At 43.9% G+C, this 15,446-nt stretch overlaps 1 protein-coding gene across 11 annotated transcripts in view; it reads left to right on the forward strand.

The window, feature by feature from the left end:
• myo9ab (myosin IXAb) overlaps positions 1 to 15,446 on the forward strand; it is a 229,007-nt gene extending 213,561 nt beyond the window's left edge. For 9 of the 11 annotated variants that reach the window (XM_052465410.1, XM_052465411.1, XM_052465404.1 and 6 more), the window contains 9 exons: positions 2,814 to 3,006; positions 3,668 to 3,796; positions 4,098 to 4,203; positions 4,512 to 4,643; positions 4,889 to 5,012; positions 5,504 to 5,557; positions 8,508 to 8,701; positions 11,742 to 11,884; positions 11,993 to 15,446. In XM_052465410.1, coding sequence (XP_052321370.1) covers positions 2,814 to 3,006; positions 3,668 to 3,796; positions 4,098 to 4,203; positions 4,512 to 4,643; positions 4,889 to 5,012; positions 5,504 to 5,557; positions 8,508 to 8,701; positions 11,742 to 11,884; positions 11,993 to 12,393 — 1,476 coding nt within the window. In that variant the 3' untranslated portion in view covers positions 12,394 to 15,446. The remainder of the gene's footprint in view (positions 1 to 2,813; positions 3,007 to 3,667; positions 3,797 to 4,097; positions 4,204 to 4,511; positions 4,644 to 4,888; positions 5,013 to 5,503; positions 5,558 to 8,507; positions 8,702 to 11,741; positions 11,885 to 11,992) is intronic. The other 2 variants (XM_052465407.1, XM_052465414.1) reach the window with 1 other exon arrangement.

A 15,446-nucleotide genomic window follows, 5' to 3' on the forward strand; every position in this document is an offset into this window, starting at 1 on the left:
CTATAACTTCCTCCTCGTATTGCACAATATGTGTCTCAACACACCTAGTATATTGATGGATTCAAGACGAGGTTGTTTTTATTGAGCTCAGATTCTCAGTTTGCCTGTTATTTCGATCTTTTACGCAGTAGGAAGATTCTTCTAAGTCTCCAGTCATGTAAAATGACATAGAATGGCACGAAATGCATTTTTAAAAGGCAAAACATTTACGGGACCCTATAGGCTAACAATGTTTGCCTTGTGTTCAACTTTTGCAACCCCCTTTACTCTTCTTGCTCTATGCCACTAGGCAAATGCGATGATATTGCGGCATGGGTTGCCAACTTTCTCACTGCAAATTAAGGGACAAAAGGTGGCGTGCCTGTGCGCGGTGCCACGGCGGTGTGGGTATGGTGTTGTGTGACTGAATATACACCGTATATTCTTATTCAATTGGAAAGGCAAGACATTTTTATATTCCATTTTAGTCTATAGCTTTACTTAAACTGTGTCATTATGTAAACTTATGTGAATAAACCTTAAAATAAATTATCAAAGAAATCACAATTTACAAAAACAACAACAACAAAAAAAACATTTTAAATGCAAAAAATAGGAAAAGAGGAGAATGAGTCACTCAAAGTCTACTTTTTCCATGGATATTTTTTGCTGCTCTTGACTGATTCAACAGTCCTTCTTCGTCCTTTTGCGTAGCCAGAGAGAAGTCCTTACATGACAAGTCACAGATCACAGATATTGAAGTTAATTTTTGATCCGATTTGTCACTGTGCTGCAACTGTTTCTGGAGTCTGGCCATTAAATGGTCACCAGAGAGAGAATCCTCTAACAAAGGCATTTGAGCCTGGCACACTGAGGACAAATGAGACAATCCTGATTAAGTTGGCTTTCCCTAGGTTTTGGAAAACTGCCACCCACATCTCACTGGTGGATTTTGTGGTTTCCTGTCTGGCTTTCTGTATTTCCTCCCGGCACAACACTCTTCATAGAGTTGGTCCATACTGACTGTCTCTGTCATTTTGAGGGCCACCTGCTCCAGGTCAGTGAAGGAGAGCTCCTCGTAGAGTTGGTCCATACTGACGGTCTCTGTCATTTTGAGGGCCACCTGCTCCAGGTTAGTGAAGGAGAGCTCCTCATAGAGTTGGTCCATACTGACTGTCTCTGTCATTTTGAGGGCCACCTTCACCTGCTCCAGGTCAGTGAAGGAGAGCTCCTCATAGTGGCTGGTCAGTTTCACCATGACATTTTCTGTTGAGAAATCAAACCACTTGTCAATGTATGTAATGACAGTGTCATAGAACTTCACAAAGTCCTGTTGCCGCTTGGACCTTTGTGCTGACAGTTGTTTGTCCATCAGCTGCTTGGTCTGGTATCCAAAAAGCTGTCCTGTTTCCGCTGAAGCACCTTCATGTTGGACTTCCTAGTAAACATCTGTGATGCAGAGTGTTGTTTCCTCCAGTTTCTTTCACCAGTTGGTCAAAAACACCGATAAATCTCAGCAGCTTCCGTTTTTTTCTTCATACTCAAAAATACTCTTCAGTGCCACAGGACAGGTCTCCCCAAGGGACCTGAAGTATGAGGTAAGAGCTGGCCAGCTTTGCAGGAGACGATCGACAGCTGGATGAAGAGAGAGCCAAGATGCAAACATGTCTCAGAATTTCATGCCACTCAATGTCAACAAAGGCAAAAAAAATGCACTCAGTCCTTCTCGTCGGGAAGCAGATACTGAGAAGTGCTGTAGATCTTTAAAACAATTGTCTCAATATCCACTGACAGCTGACCGCAGGCGTGCTTCCAGGCATAATGAGCAATGTGAGCTGGGCAATTAGCTTTCATAATGGGATTGTTGGCACTGCTCAATAACTGGTAAAACGGAGTGGTGTTTCCTGAAGTTGACATTGGCGTTATCTGCTGCATAGGCCTGTGATGTGTCTAATATCCAGTTCATGCTTTTCCAGACAGTTCATCAGAGCTTGATGGATGCCATTTACAGTTTCATCACGGTCTTCATAAAAGTCATGTGACTTGCACCGCACTCGATCAGACAGAGAATTATCTCACTCACACTGGAAACATGTTTCTATTTCCCTTGTTTGTGGCGTCACTGGCAACTGTGAAATGCACGGGCTCACCTTCGATCGGGGACAGATCATCAGTCTTTGGTCCTTAAACATGAATTGTATAATCATCTCAGCTTTCGTTCTTCGCAACATTTGAGTCATGAATTAAAGGCACCTTTGAGCTTAACAAGACAGTCGGTGCCGTTGTAGCCGAGTCCGTGTTTAACCATATGGTACACATAGGAGGCTTTTTTGGAGGTTTGTCCACATTTCCTTGATTTCCTGCCAAACCGGCCGAACAACAACAGAAATGACTTTGCAGGAATTGGCGCGTTTACGCTATACTGGGATTGGATGAATATACGGGACAAGGGAGGTCCCATATGGGACAAACCAATTTATCCCAATATAAGGGACATCTCGGCTAATACGGGACAGTTGGCAACCCTATGCAGGCAATACTTTATTATAACATTTTTTGTTTTTCATGCCTTCCGGTACTTCAGAGCTCCCCAGATCACCCCCCGCGCTCACTTTTTGTTTCGGCACCTGCCGATTTACGAATGAAGCACAGGCTAGCTAGTAAGTGTAGCTACACACAATAATACCAACGTCAGTATCAGCATGTGAAGTAGCTAGCTACAATAGCTGTAAAATAGCCTAAACAAACACCTCTGTTTGCCTGTACTTCTCAACTTCTATTTCTGTGTGTCCGTCCTTCCATCCATGTGTGTTTTTCTCTATTTGTGTGTGTAGTACGACCCGGAACTGTCCTCCAGGCAGTTTGGCGTGGAGCTGTCTCGTCTGACCAGCGAGGAGAGGACAGTGCCCCTGGTGGTGGAGAAGCTCATCAACTACATTGAGATGCACGGCCTCTACACTGAGGGCATCTTCAGGAAGTCTGGCTCCACCAATAAGATCAAGGAGCTCCGGCAGGGGCTGGACACAGGTGTGATTGACAGGGTCCTGCTCCAGTTACCGTAGATTGTAGGGTTATGTTGTAAACCGGGGAGGGACAACAGAGCCGTGGTCACCGCACTCTCTATAGGTTTTCTGATTGGTTAATATAATGACAGGATACAGGGAGGTTATGTTAGAAACTGTATGCCCTAGAATGGAAATAGGCTGTTGACACAGGCTGTAATAGTAGTGGCAACAGTTCCCATGAACAATTTGCCATGACACCAAGTCCAAGGTATTCACATTACCGGATCGAAAGCACTGTGTCCGTAGCAAAGAGTTTAACAGTTGTAATGTTTACTCCAACTATATTATTTAAGTCATATTTATACTGAACAAAAATATAAATGCAACATGTCAAGTTTTGGTCCCATGTTTCGTGAGCTAAAATAAAAGAGGGGGGGGTGTGCTGAGGAGTATTTATGTCTGTAATAAAGCCCTTTTGTGTGGAAAAACTCACTCTGATTGGCTGGACCTGGCTCTCCAGTGGGTGGGCCTATGCCCTCCCAGGCACACCCATGGCTGCGCCCCTGCCCAGTGAAATCCATAGATTAGGGCCTAAGAATGTATTTCAATTGAGTGATTTCCTTCTATGAACTGTAACTCAGTAAAATCTTTGAATGTTGTCTCCCATTGCCCTCCAACTCCAGATGTGAGCAGCATGAACTTGGACGATTACAACATCCACGTCATTGCCAGCGTGCTCAAACAGTGGCTCCGCGACCTGCCCAACCCTCTGATGACCTTTGAACTCTACGAGGAGTTCCTCCGAGCCATGGGTAAGAACTGGGGTCAGAAGTAACCACATTGGTATTTGTTACAATGTTACTGTGTAGTAATGGTTAAAAGTGGCCTCTGTACCATTTTATAGATGCCCCGAAGGTGTAGATATAATATAATAGATATGATGATGATATAATGGATGAAGGTATGTTGTGTGTGCATAGAAATACAAATACTAGAACATACATTCCCTTTCGAGAAGGTGACGGGTGCCACCGGCGGCCATGTTGACTGCACCCATAGAAGTAAAGCAGGAAGTAATTATATTTTTTGTATGACGTGGCTTCCCCCACGCAGGCCAGCCAGACAAGCGGGAGGTGATCCGTGGGGTGTACTCTGTGATTGACCAGCTCAGCCGAACCCACCTGAGCACCCTGGAGCGCCTCATCTTCCACCTGGTCAGGTGAGTGGTCACGTTACCCCACGGGAAGCAGGATGTGGAGACTCACTGGATGCCTCCCGATTCTCCGTCCCCTTCTTCCAAAGTGTGCACTTTGTCCGTCATGGACTTAACTATCGGAAACTCCCTCCAGTCAATACACCAAGCCGATGCTTCTAAATCCATGAATGGGTGCGTGGGAGAAGGGTGGATAATTGGGAGGTTGTTATCCACTGCGTTCCAGTTTTGACATCTGTTCTGTGTTGCGACCTCCTGATGTGTGTGTGTGTGTGTGTCTGTGTGTGTGTGTCTGTGTGTGTGTGATCTTCCAGGATCACTCTGCAAGAGGACACCAATCGTATGTCGGCCAACGCCCTGGCCATAGTTTTCGCCCCCTGCATCCTCCGCTGCCCCGACACCATCGACCCCCTGCAGAGTGTCCAGGACATCGGCAAGACCACCGCGTACGACTCAGACTAGAATGAACAAAACACACCACAAACACCCACCATCACACGATAGTTGCGAGTGTGTATACCAAGGCACTGACAACTGACACACACCCAATTGCTATTCATCAGATGAGTCCATGTGTTATTTCTGTTGTGAATCCTGTTCCTATCAGACAGATTTGATTATAAAGTATAGATTGAGCAACAGGACAAGCCATGTTATTCACTGGTTGCTCATTCTGTGTATCCTCCTCTAGGTGTGTGGAGCTGATCATTGGAGAGCAGATGAATAAGTACAGGGCCAGACTGAAGGACATCAACAGTCTGGAGTTTGCTGAGAACAAGGCCAAGAGCAGACTGACACACATCAGGAGGTCCATGGTAAGGCACCAGGACACCAGGGGTCGTGTTCTTTAGCCATCAAACCGGATAAAAATTTGGAGGGACTTCCTGGACTTGTCCAATATTTAAAAAACTTGTTCTGTTGCATGCCCTAATGAACATGACCCAGGGGTCCCAGGCAGGACAAATCCGACTGAGGCCATCATAGACTTCCCTCTCCATCTTCCAGTGGTTGAACTTTCACCTTTAATATTTAGCCCTTAGTTCCTCTCACCAGATGCAACGTTCTCCCAGTGATCTGAACATTACACTCAATTGTGAAATTACTTTAGCTGTGATTTCGGCCATGACGTCATAGGTCATGATTTAAGTTAATCTCCAGAAGTATTTCACATTACCACCATATGAAAGTTCCTTTGGAGTGCAATTGGTTGTAATAAAAATTGGCCTACCCTCCATTTCCTTCTAATACCACCATGTAGTGTTTAGGCTTCAGCCCTAACCATGTTCTCTCCCCCCACCCACTCCAGAAACCTGTACTAATCGCTGTTAGGTTTATTGGCATAACCCGCACAGCCACCCCGGTATGTATTCCTAGTATATACTCTATGAGATCACACCCAGTCCTGTCAGACCATTTGTCTGTGGTGCTGTCAATCAACCAGTCCTGTCAGCCCATTTGTCTGTGGCGCAGTCAATCAGCAAGTCGGCACCTCCCTCATGCTATGAAGTCCACGTGCCCTCACATTGCTATCTCTTCTGTCCTTCTGTCTCTCTTCCATTCTCTTCATTCTCCCTTTCTCTATACACTGAGTGTACAAAACATTAGGAACACCTTCCTGATATTGAGTTGCACCCCTTTTGGCCTCAGAACAGCTTCAGCTCATCGGGGCATGGACTCTAAAATGTGTCGAAAGCATTCCACAGGGGTGCTGGCTCATGTTGACTCCAATCCGTCCCACTGTTGTCAAGATGGCTGGATGTCCTTTGGGTGGTGGACCATCCTTGATCCACACGGGGAAACTGTTGAGCATGAAAAACCCAGCAGCGTTGCAGTTCTTGACACACTCACACCGGTGCGCCTGGCAATAACTACCTTACCACGTTCAAAGACACTTAAATATTTTGTCTTGCCCATTCACCTTCTGAATGTCTCAATTGTCTCAAGGCTTAAACATCCTTCTTTACCTGTCTCCTCCCCTTCATCTACACTGATTGAAGTGGATTTAACAAGTGACATCAATAAGGCATCATATCTTTCACCTGGATTCACCTGGTCAGTCTGTCATGGAAAGAGCAGGTGTTCCTAATGTTTTGTACACTCAGTGTATATCTCTTTGCTACAGAAGATTGTATTTGTGTCTACCAAAGTCGGCCAACTAATATTCTCAGCTTGTCACTTATCCTCGCACCGTTGATTTGTCATACATTTGTAATAAATATCAGCCTTTTATTATTTGTTAATTGAAACCGTTTTATGATTCATGACTATCAACGGTCATGACTAGGTCATGTGAGAGAAATGAGAGCTGTGGTTCGTCCATTGGATAGATAGGGCAGTGTTTAGATTATGTTATACAACTGGCGGTTCTAATTCTGAGTTCTGATTGGTTAAAACCTCATTCTAGCTGATGTCTATTCCACAAGTTACCCCACCGCTAAATCGGACGTAAAATGCCCATTTACTCTGTTCCATCTGACTGCGCAATCCACTGTCTCATCAGCCCAGCCAGGCAATTTCTGAACTTGATCTCCACTATAAAAAGCATCTTTACATTATCTCACATTTCTTTTAAACTAAAATGTTGTTTTCAACAGCTGAGATTTGTATAAACTTTGCTGTCTGTCTCACCGACATTTGCAACATTGTTTCAATATTCAAATTATATCTCCAGGTGTCCCATAGTAATGAACGTGTCGGGAGTCGAGACGAGACAGACAGGCAGCGTTTCTCAGCCAGTCAGAAATCATGAATCAGCTGGCATTATATTTATGGATATATACAAAAAAAATGAAAAAAGGTACAACGAAGTACAGCTCATTTGCAGTCTTTCCAGTTTCACTTTGAAGTTATTGTGTTAACTGTGTTGTTGGCTAGCTCCTCTGAACAACAGTGTCCTGATGAGAGAACACATTTTCTATGCCAGGCGAAATCGCGCCTCATTAGCTCATTGCTATGGATTAATCCAAATAAATGTCACTAGAAAACAGCTTAAACAAATGCAGCTACTGTTGTTATTCTGTCTGCACTGTTTGACCTGACTGTAAGTTAGCCGTAGTTGGCTAGCTAGCAAGCAAGGGATAATAGCGTTGCCAGCCAGTATGGCAATGGAACATTTAGAACCAACAACTGGGTCGCGTCCATAGATACAGAACAAAAAGACTGAACGACTGGGTCGCGTCCATAGATACAGAACAAAAAGACTGAAGGACTTGGTCGTGTCTCTGGCAACCGAACCGATAGAACGAACGACCGACCGACAAGCCGGGCTGAGTAGCAACCCTAGATTTGTGTAAGAACTGTAAGGATGAAATAGTATGAAAACATTCATAAAAATAAAATTTTTAATGAACATATGTCAATAATTATTTGAATATGTTGGTAACCCTTTGTATAAAAGTGATAATGCCCTCGGCTGCCCATGTCGCCCGTACCTTAATCCGCTACTGATTTGTATTAGTCTATAAATAAATCTCTTTGCCAAAATGTGTCAGCTGTCATGTCTTATTCGACTAGTATTTTTGAAAGTGTAAGATAATTCATCAGTAGTTGTTCTGAAATGTTTTTTTTGCCAAAATGTTCTCCCTCCTCTATGTTTAATATAACACACATACATTAGTTATTCATTTCGGTTGCCAATCCGGACGTGAAGTTTCTTCTATTGAAAGTATTTGACTCTGATGTGTGCCACAGAAAGTATTTGACTCTTGCCACAATATTAAGGAAATTAGAAGGGGGGGGTGTGTGTGTTTCGGCACAACACCGGCAACACCCATGCAAATATATCCTCCAAACACGGGCTCCTCTGGCATTATCACTCAAATAACCAATGAGCTTGCTTTGTTTGTTTTATGTTTTCATTATTTGCATCTTGACCGAACTTTATTTTTTTGTTGCTTCGCATCATAACATGCAGCCTAAAATGGTCATGCACACCTATGTATGCTTGCCTGCGTGTGCGCTACAGTTTGTTGGTTTAATAACACTCACAAAGTAGTTTTTAATCAGAACTTGATGAACATATTCTAGAAAATATGCACATTCAGTTGCTTTGGGCAGGTTTGAGAAATCGACGTTAAAAAGACCATCCTCAACCATGTCCCTCGCTGTGGGTTTTACTGTCCAGCCATCTTGAATGCTCATCTCTCGGGCTGTCGTGTTTTTGTGTGTGTGTGTGTGTGTGTGTGTGTGTGTGTGTGTGTGTGAGCCTCGATCCTAACCACCTAATGGCCTGCCGTAGCCTCGCCAAATAGCCTAGCTTACCTCATAGACTAGCCTTTATGCTAACTAGCCCCCTGCTCTGTGTCCTATAGGGAAAAGGTGGTCTTCGGAGGGGTAGCAGCCACCACACGCCCTCCCCACCCCTCAGCCCCAGAGCGGTCCCGGTGGACAGGGACAGTGCTGGGGACGAGGGGGCAGAGCCAGGGCTGACGGAACAGCAGCAGGCCGCCATGCAGCAAGAGGAGAGGGTCCTCACCGAGCAGATCGAGAGCCTGCAGAGAGAGAAGTAAGCCTGTCATGTCGTCCTTATTATCTCTTATTCACTATAACTCTCTAGTACTGTAGGGGGCTTTCTCAAAAAACGGTACCCTTGGATCTTCTCCTCCAATGTGTTTTGACAACGAGGCGAGGACATAAGGAATTGAGGAAAGACGAATTATACTGTCTGGTGAACAACTTATACTGTCTGGTGAACAGCTTATACTGTCTGGTGAACAGCTTATACTGTCTGGTGAACAGCTTATACTGTCTGGTGAACAGCTTATACTGTCTGGTGAACAGCTTATACTGTCTGGTGAACAGCTTATACTGTCTGGTGAACAACTTATACTGTCTGGTGAACAACTTATACTGTCTGGTGAACAACTTATACTGTCTGGTGAACAGCTTATACTGTCTGGTGAACAGCTTATACTGTCTTGTGAACAACTTATACTGTCTTGTGAACAACTTATACTGTCTGGTGAACAACTTATACTGTCTGGTGAACAACTTATACTGTCTGGTGAACAGCTTATACTGTCTGGTGAACAACTTATACTGTCTGGTGAACAACTTATACTGGCTGGTGAACAGCTTATACTGTCTGGTGAACAGCTTATACTGTCTTGTGAACAACTTATACTGTCTTGTGAACAACTTATACTGTCTGGTGAACAACTTATACTGTCTGGTGAACAACTTATACTGTCTGGTGAACAACTTATACTGTCTGGTGAACAACTTATACTGTCTGGTGAACAACTTATACTGTCTGGTGAACAACTTATACTGTCTGGTGAACAGCTTATACTGTCTGGTGAACAGCTTATACTGTCTGGTGAACAGCTTATACTGTCTGGTGAACAGCTTATACTGTCTGGTGAACAACTTATACTGTCTGGTGAACAACTTATACTGTCTGGTGAACAGCTTATACTGTCTGGTGAACAGCTTATACTGTCTGGTGAACAGCTTATACTGTCTGGTGAACAACTTATACTGTCTGGTGAACAACTTATACTGTCTGGTGAACAGCTTATACTGTCTGGTGAACAGCTTATACTGTCTGGTGAACAACTTATACTGTCTGGTGAACAACTTATACTGTCTGGTGAACAGCTTATACTGTCTGGTGAACAACTTATACTGTCTGGTGAACAACTTATACTGTCTGGTGAACAACTTATACTGTCTGGTGAACAACTTATACTGTCTGGTGAACAACTTATACTGTCTGGTGAACAGCTTATACTGTCTGGTGAACAGCTTATACTGTCTGGTGAACAGCTTATACTGTCTGGTGAACAACTTATACTGTCTGGTGAACAACTTATACTGTCTGGTGAACAACTTATACTGTCTGGTGAACAACTTATACTGTCTGGTGAACAACTTATACTGTCTGGTGAACAACTTATACTGTCTTGTGAACAACTTATACTGTCTGGTGAACAACTTATACTGTCTGGTGAACAACTTATACTGTCTTGTGAACAACTTATACTGTCTGGTGAACAACTTATACTGTCTGGTGAACAGCTTATACTGTCTGGTGAACAGCTTATACTGTCTGGTGAACAACTTATACTGTCTGGTGAACAACTTATACTGTCTGGTGAACAACTTATACTGTCTGGTGAACAACTTATACTGTCTGGTGAACAACTTATACTGTCTGGTGAACAACTTATACTGTCTTGTGAACAACTTATACTGTCTGGTGAACAGCTTATACTGTCTGGTGAACAACTTATACTGTCTGGTGAACAACTTATACTGTCTGGTGAACAACTTATACTGTCTAGTGAACAACTTATACTGTCTGGTGAACAGCTTATACTGTCTGGTGAACAACTTATACTGTCTGGTGAACAACTTATACTGTCTGGTGAACAACTTATACTGTCTTGTGAACAACTTATACTGTCTGGTGAACAGCTTATACTGTCTGGTGAACAACTTATACTGTCTGGTGAACAACGTATACTGTCTGGTGAACAACTTATACTGTCTGGTGAACAACTTATACTGTCTTGTGAACAACTTATACTGTCTGGTGAACAACTTATACTGTCTAGTGAACAACTTATACTGTCTGGTGAACAACTTATACTGTCTTGTGAACAACTTATACTGTCTGGTGAACAACTTATACTGTCTGGTGAACAACTTATACTGTCTTGTGAACAACTTATACTGTCTGGTGAACAACGTATACTGTCTGGTGAACAACTTATACTGTCTGGTGAACAACTTATACTGTCTGGTGAACAGCTTATACTGTCTGGTGAACAACTTATACTGTCTGGTGAACAACTTATACTGTCTGGTGAACAACTTATACTGTCTGGTGAACAACGTATACTGTCTGGTGAACAACTTATACTGTCTTGTGAACAACTTATACTGTCTGGTGAACAACTTATACTGTCTAGTGAACAACTTATACTGTCTGGTGAACAACTTATACTGTCTGGTGAACAACTTATACTGTCTTGTGAACAACTTATACTGTCTGGTGAACAACTTATACTGTCTGGTGAACAACTTATACTGTCTGGTGAACAACTTATACTGTCTGGTGAACAACTTATACTGTCTGGTGAACAACGTATACTGTCTGGTGAACAACTTATACTGTCTGGTGAACAACTTATACTGTCTTGTGAACAACTTATACTGTCTGGTGAACAACTTATACTGTCTAGTGAACAACTTATACTGTCTGGTGAACAACTTATACTGTCTTGTGAACAACTTATACTGTCTGGTGAACAACTTATACTGTCTGGTGAACAACTTATACTGTCTGGTGAACAACTTATACTGTCTGGTGAACAACTTATACTGTCTGGTGAACAACTTATATATGCCATTTTTGCAGACGCTTTTATCCAAAGCAACTTTTTACATACGGGTAGTTCTGGGAATCGAACCCACTGTCCTACCGTTGCAAGCACCATGCTCTACCAACGGACCTACAAAGGACCACATGTTGATGGGATGTATACGTGTGTGTGTGTGTGTGTGTGTGTGTGTGTGTGTGTGTGTGTGTGTGTGTGTAGGGAGGAGTTGACATACGAGATGTTGATGTTGGAGCCGCGGGCGTCTGATGATGAGACTCTTGAGTCGGAGGCCTCGATAGGAACAGCAGACAGCTCTGAGAACCTCAGCATGGACCATGAGGGAGCCGCCTCCAACCCCTCTGGTGAGACTGGAGAGTGTGTGTGTGCGCGTGTTCTATATGTGGTGCGTGCCTGTCTGTCTGTGTGTGTGTAGTAAACACTTTTATCTAAACAAGTCTTCCTCTCGACAGGCACCTACCGCTCCCGGAAGCCTGAGGCCAAGAGCCGCCGCGGCCTCCGGAGACAACCCGACTCTGTGGACTCTGTCGACTCCATCTTGTCCACCGCCTCTTCCTCGCTCTCCTCCTCCTCCTACCACCCCTCCTCCTCGGTTATCCCTCCTTCCCCCAACTACCGCTTCCGCTCCTCCTCATCTGGCCCCCTGCTCGCCTCCTGCTCATCGGGCCTAGGAGTCCCCGTAGTGCAGTCTGAGGGGGACCCGAGGGGCACTGTGGGGGTGAAGAGTCGCCACCGCCTCCGGCTGAGTAGGAGCTCGCCGCGTGAAGCCCCCGAAGGCCACAGGAGGGAGTCTGACTTCAGCTCGCCGCCCCAACAGCTGGTTCTGTATGGCAGTAACGAGTTTATGGTGTGAGGGAGAGTGGTGGAGAGACGAGACATCCGAACCGCCTTCTATCCCCCATGCCGATAGAATGTGTATGAGGGAGGGAGGAAGGGAGTGAAACAGGGCTGGAATGGCCATGTAGGCATCCGTCTTTCACTTCTGTCCTCCCCTAGCTGTTCTCACCTCTCTACTTCTTCCCTGTGCCAGTCTTGCCTTGGAGGTCTGCCGCCGTCCCACGATGCAGTTGGGAGCCATCCGCTTGGTGGGAGTGGGCTGAGAGTGAAGTGAAAGATGATGAACGGAGAGGGAGAAAGAGAGATGGGATGAATGAATGAAAGAAATAGGAAGCCTCGGGAACTAAGATGGAGGCATGTCAGGAGGATGTAGAGGAATAAATGGGCGAGAGAGAGAGACTGAGTGAGGAAAAGGATGAGGGCAGCTGCCTTGACTCACCTGTCTTTTTTAACTTTGACCTCCAAGCCCCTTGACCCCTGCTGGAGCCTCAGGGGCACGGAGGGGCTGGAGAGAATGAAAAAAAATAGAAGCGCTACAGCGCCATCTTTTGAGTGGAGGTCTAAAGTGGTTTGAGCCACTCAAAAGCAGAGTAACTGACTGAGAGGACTGTCCACCATTTTGATAAACACTCAGCTACTCTCACATCTGCTTTCAAGTTTACACGATACAGCCTCTCCACAAGGCTGCATGCTCCTTCATTACACTTGTTTCCTATGCCTGTTCAAGAGACTACTGTGGTGATGTGTTATAAACATGTAATATGACATTATTATTATTATGTTATTAAAAATATGTAAATAGAAGGAACTCCAGTGCTACTGGGTCGTCCAGTGTTTATAATAACTGTGTCTTGTCAGGAGTCTTTTGCAAAGTGAAGTGTATGGGATTCAGGTTATGGTTTTGTTTGTCGTTTTGTTGATTTTTAACAAGGTCTGTGCTATCCGGGATCTTTGGGACGTCCCTACCCTAAACACTAACCCTTATCCTAACCCTAACTATAACCGTAAACCTTTTTTATTTAAACTTCAATGGGGGGTAGGGACGTCCCAAGGACCCCAGATAGCACATACCATTTTAACAGAGCCACTTGATGTGTTCAGTTGGTGCCACTTCTTCTCATGTGAAATAATACATGTGGTGCAACAAGGGATTGACTTTCAGACACTTACGATCATCACAGCACTGTTGCCATTGTGTTTGACACCGCGACTGCGGTGTTCAATGTTTATCAGCCATAATGTATTGTAATGCCTTTCTCCTCCATCCGTCGTTTGTCTGCGTCCCCCGTCCCCGTCCCCACACACAATTCTACGTTGTTCTGAGACATCAGTGTTAAGAGTAACCAAATCAGGACTTGAATTTATTTAGTCTCTTTATTGGTGTATCATTATTGTTGTTGTTATAGTTGCCATTGAGGCTATTGTCATCTTTTTGTTGTAACAGCTTTACTTGCGTGGTAATGGGGATTTTGTTGAGACAAAATACATTTTTATCGCCTATCTGTACCAAGAGGTGTGTGTGTGTGGTTGGTTGGTTATCACTACTGCTCTGTTCATTTGATGTCAACACAGTCCAACCTTGACAACAGACAGACAGACACACACACACACACACACACACACACACACACACACACACAGAGTCCTCTGCTATGTATGTCCCATACAACCTTTGAGCCAGCCAAATCCTTCGCCTCTGATTTTGACATTGGTTAAGATATGAATGAACCTTTCCATCCACTTCACTACCGGGCTTTCCTGAACAGTAGCATTTACTCCATGCTAAATGTGCATTTAAATGCCTCGCAGAGAAAAGGCAATCAGTTTCAATTGTCCAGTGTGTTTCAACAGAAGATGACCATCTCTGGTACTGTAAGATAAATACCGCTGTACTCTCACTCTCTATACCGTGCAATATCCTATGTGCCCTGTAGGGGGACCTGTCTGTCTGTCTATCTATCTATCTCTTCTCACCAGTACTTAACCTGGAGTTAAATCAGTATTATAGTCTTGCCATTCCTGTACTGTACTTGCCAGCCAATGCAATACAACAAGGACACATCTGAAACAACACAATCAAAGTCTTGACATAGAGAAGGTGTAGGACTTGATCGCAGAATAGTCGTCATAATGAATAGGGAATGAATGTGTTTTGTCACAAGCTTGCCTCTTCTTCAGTGTGCGTTGTTCCATCCAGATTCTCCACTGTGTCCCGAAACCGGTAGAGACTTCACTTGCTGCTTGTTGTCTACTATTCGGGTGAAGCAGCTGAACCATGGTGGTATTTTAGGGAGCAGGCGCCTCGATTCAGTCACAACCAAACCTGGGTTGTATGCATTAGGCACCGAGTGAAAGAAAACTGACTGAAACAGGAAGGGACTACCAATAAGAACCGCTTGTTTTTGTTTTACGTCGCAATGCTTTTTGCTACGGTGTGCCCTAATGAATACGACCCTGGTTATCAGAAAGAGCACTCAGAAGTTCAGTTTCGAGAGGGGAGCACCGAGGGTTGTTGAGGGGCATGGGAGAAAATAACCATTCATGCTGGTCAAAAACCCACACTAAGCATGGTATTTGTACACCCTAAGGCTGGCATTGGCGTCCTGCTAAAGTGAATGTACCGATCACTGGAAGGCAATGCTCTACTTTCTCTTGTCGTTTTGTTGTTATTTTTATATACAGTATGTATATTGTATTTATGATCATGCTTACGAGTGTACATTGAAGAGGGGGGGGAGAAAAAGCCTGTAATTAAAAGGATATATTATCCTGTGTATGACTCCTATAATATTAATCATATTTAATGTTTTTTTTACAGGCTCAAAAAAAAACTGTCATATTTGTGCTACAGCAAAAATCCAACTTGAGCAATTGTATCTTTTTGTGTGTGTGCTACTCTGGACACAGTTGTATGTATAAGGTGCAATTTGTCTAATATTTCCTTTTTTTATTATATAAATTATATGTCTATGGTAAAAATAAACAAATTTATGGGGGAAAAAATCATGTGCTTATTAAAAAGGCCAAACTGTTGTGAATTGTGTGATTAAAATACAGTGCATTCGGAAA

Source organism: Oncorhynchus keta, chromosome 17 (genome assembly GCF_023373465.1).
Source record: "Oncorhynchus keta strain PuntledgeMale-10-30-2019 chromosome 17, Oket_V2, whole genome shotgun sequence".
Taxonomy (NCBI): domain Eukaryota; kingdom Metazoa; phylum Chordata; class Actinopteri; order Salmoniformes; family Salmonidae; genus Oncorhynchus; species Oncorhynchus keta.